The 3541-nt window shown below is 52.8% G+C and overlaps 1 protein-coding gene across 3 annotated transcripts in view; it reads left to right on the top strand.

The window, feature by feature from the left end:
- The first annotated feature begins 944 nt into the window (after nt 1-944).
- METTL13 (methyltransferase 13, eEF1A N-terminus and K55) overlaps nt 945-3541 on the top strand; it is a 19282-nt gene continuing 16685 nt past the window's right edge. The window contains exons 1-2 of one of the 3 annotated variants that reach the window (XM_014584060.2): nt 945-1423; nt 2982-3521. In XM_014584060.2, the coding sequence (XP_014439546.1) occupies nt 1271-1423; nt 2982-3521 (693 nt within the window). In that variant the 5' untranslated portion in view covers nt 945-1270. The remainder of the gene's footprint in view (nt 1424-2981; nt 3522-3541) is intronic. The other 2 variants (XM_027768014.1, XM_027768015.1) reach the window with 2 other exon arrangements.

Here is a 3541-nt window from a genome sequence, read left to right as displayed (position 1 = left end):
GGGGTGGGGGGGGGTGGGGGGATGGCCATGGCGCAATCCTTTCTCCTCTCCGGATTTTGGGCAAGGCATACTGACATGCCCGGCCTGAATTTCAAACCTCTGGGTCCTAACTCAACCGCCTTGACCACTGAGAGTCTACTCCTTAACCACTGTGCCACCTGCTAGACTATATTAGTCTTTTTAAAGTAGCGCCCTTCACAGAAACCTCAGGTAAAAACAAGCAGTTACAGATAGCAGCAGTACAACAACCTAGAGAGGTCACATTACTCAAATGAAAGGCTTCAGTTTTGCGTTATGTTGATTTGGGGGCAGGGGAGCAAGGGAGAGAAAAGGCCCTTGAAGACCCACTTACTAGTTTTTCCTCTTGGATTTTCCCGCTGTTACACTATTGACAGCGGAACCTTGTATTGCAGTGCACAAAAAGTAGAGCCAATAGTATTTTCCTCCAAGTTAAACCTGAACTATGAAAGAAAAGTGGCAAAATGAGACAAGGTTGGGGCCAGAGATGCAGAAGATAACGCGATTAGAACGTCCCCTTGTTTTCTGAACGCACTGGCTCTGCCGGTTCTCTGCCTTCTGATTCTTATCCCTGTGTGCACCGCCCGCAGGCCCAGCCCCGGCGTGGCTTCTTTCAGAGTCTCAGATGAGACCCTCCGAGACCAAGACCACACAGTCCCGAAAGCCCTCGCTTTACCGCTGGAGACCTCCGGGACCTTGCAGCCACCCAGCGGGGCGGAGTCTGGTCGGGATCCAGTCCCTCCCTGAGCCCCACCCCCTTACTGGGCTCCACCCCTCTCCTGGGCCACGCCCACGCCCCAACCCCGCCTCTTCCCTCCGCTCCCTTCGCCCCCTCCCGCCTCCAGTCCTTACGGCTCTTGGCGCCTGTGACGAAGCCGAAGCGTCGGGCGAGGGCGTCGCAGCCAATGAGAAGCCAGGGACTAAAGAAGTGACCAATGACTTGCTAGGATGGTTTGGGCGGCTGACCAATTATGAGGTCTAGCACCCGGAAATGGTTGCTAGCTCTGAAGCCTAGCTCGGCAGCAGTGAGTTGGGCTCCGCACGTGTGATAGCAACTGCACGCGGGAGGGGTCCGGCGTGGGTCGGATTTGAAGTCTCGCACGGGTGTGGCCGTGTAACTTTTAGATTTTGAGTAGGGGGGCCGTTTGTGGGAAGAATTCACACTGCTGCTCAGACCCTGTGTGTGTGGACTCCCTCTGATGGTGGCTTCCAGCGAGTAGCGTCTCCAGGAAGCCGCTCGCGCCGCGGGAGCATGAATCTCTTACCTAAGAGCTCCAAGGAGTTCGGCTCCGCAGACTACTGGGAGAAGTTCTTCCAGCAGCGGGGAAAAAGAGCGTTCGAGTGGTATGGCACCTATCTCGAGCTGTGCGGGGTGTTGCACAAGTATATCAAGCCCCGAGAGAAGGTAGGATCGCGGCCCGCAACGCTGTGTACCGGGGAGGAGTGATCTTGCTCTGTGGACAGCGTCGGGCTTGAGGACCTGTCGGACCCACAGTTTTAGGATCCCTGCATCGTTCTTGTTCTAAGGCAACTTTGCAATATCCTCGTGACGTTTTTCAGCTCACAGACCTCCTGCTTGCTCATCCTTGAATTAATAGCCTTGAAATAATACTTGGCAGAGCGAATTCTTAGTGGTCCTAGATATTGCCTCCTGGAAGGGTCTGTCACTGTGCATCCCCGTGGGAATGGCACACACGTGGCTTCTGTGACTTGCGAATGTATTTAGAATAGTTGCTAAGTGCTCAGTTCCTAGGCTGTAAGAGCTTTCAAACATAAACCCCGCACACTTTCCAGAAGTGAGAGATGATCAGTACTGCAGGAGGTTTAATAGAGGTGGGGTTGTACAGGGGTAGAGAAGGAAGAAGGGCAGACAACCATTTGTGGAGAAAAGCCGTAGAGGTCAAGTCCATGCTGGGTGAGAGTGCATGCAGGTGCAGTCTAAATTCTCTTCCTAAGCACAGGTAGGTGGTGGTGCACACACTTTACAGGTGATGGAACCCAGCCTTTCAGAGCCCGGTTTTGCCCAAGACCGTACATGTAGTAAATGACCACATGGGGACCTAAACTCGGGCCTGTCTGGCTCCAGTGCTTAAGCTCTTGTCATTGTACATACAGGCTTTTTCAGACATGGTGACACTGGAGCAGAATTGTGAAGGATGCATGGGAGATTGTGCCACAGAGATGGAGGCAATGAATGTTTTTAAATTCGGCCCCAGAAGATATCACAATAAATCAAAATAAATATCATGAGGCAGTGTCTGTGATAGGAGTAAGATTTGAGTCCTCACAAAATGCAGTTTGTTGTCTGGTAGTACCAAAGGCATGAGTGGATTGAAGAAATAGGTTAGGGCCAACAGGGGGTGTAGTGTTAAGATGCAGACTGTGGTTCGAGTCCCAGATCTGGGGGCTTGAAACTCAAGCTCCAGTGCATGTGTGTTCATGCCCCAAATCCTGAGCTGAGAGTGGAAGAGAAGGGATTATGACATAGCCATTCCCCGTGGAGGGGGGGGTGACGTCTCACTTTCTGTCTTTGTTTGCTTTGTGTCTCTCTCCCTCCAACAATAACAAAAATCTCTAAAAAGAGAAAGAAAGAAAGAAAAGGGAGAAAGAAGGAAATAGGGTTATGCTGCACTTAGTATTTCAACAGTAAAACAAGTAAAAGCACGTCTGTGACCACCGTGTTTGGATTCTGTGACTTCCTATTAATTCCCAAGGACAGAACACTGAGCAGGCTCTCTCTGCAGCACAAAGCCTGTCCTACGTGCACATAACTTGCAGTGGGTTCCTCTCTGTGGGGTTTCAAGATGGAGTCTGGATTCAGTGCTTCACCTTGCTCTCTCCTGGCAGTAGCATCTTCACCTTCTGAAAACATGCAGCAGACACAGTAAGGCTCGATTTCTCCCAGTGCATGAAGCACGTATTTTTGCCTCGCTCACCCCCATCTCGTTCTTGATCTTTCCCAGGTGCTGGTGATCGGGTGCGGCAATTCGGAGCTCAGCGAGCAGCTGTACGACGTGGGCTATCAGGACATAGTGAACATCGACATTAGTGAGGCCGTCATCAGGCAGATGAAGGAACGCAATGGCGGCCGCCGGCCACAGATGAGCTTCTTGAAGATGGACATGACGCAGATGGAGTTCCCCGATGCCTCATTCCAGGTGGTGTTGGACAAGGGCACCTTGGACGCTGTCCTGACAGATGAGGAGGACAAGACCCTGCAGCAGGTGGACAGGATGCTGGCTGAGGTTGGCCGTGTCCTGCAGGTGGGCGGTCGCTACCTCTGCATCTCCCTGGCTCAGGCTCACGTCCTGAAGAAAGCAGTGGGTCACTTCTCTCGGGAGGGGTGGATGGTGAGGGTGCACCAAGTGGCCAACAGCCAGGACCAGGTGTTGGAAGCAGAGCCTCGGTTCTCCCTGCCTGTCTTTGCCTTCATCATGACCAAGTTCAGGCCCGTCCCCAGCTCCGTCCTCCAGATCTTTGAGCTGTGTGCTCAGGAGCAGGGCAAGCCAGTGCGGCTGGGGCG

This window comes from Tupaia chinensis, unplaced genomic scaffold (genome assembly GCF_000334495.1).
Source record: "Tupaia chinensis unplaced genomic scaffold, TupChi_1.0 Scaffold000074_1, whole genome shotgun sequence".
Lineage (NCBI taxonomy): Eukaryota > Metazoa > Chordata > Mammalia > Scandentia > Tupaiidae > Tupaia > Tupaia belangeri.
This window is presented reverse-complemented; position numbering and strand designations above follow the sequence as displayed.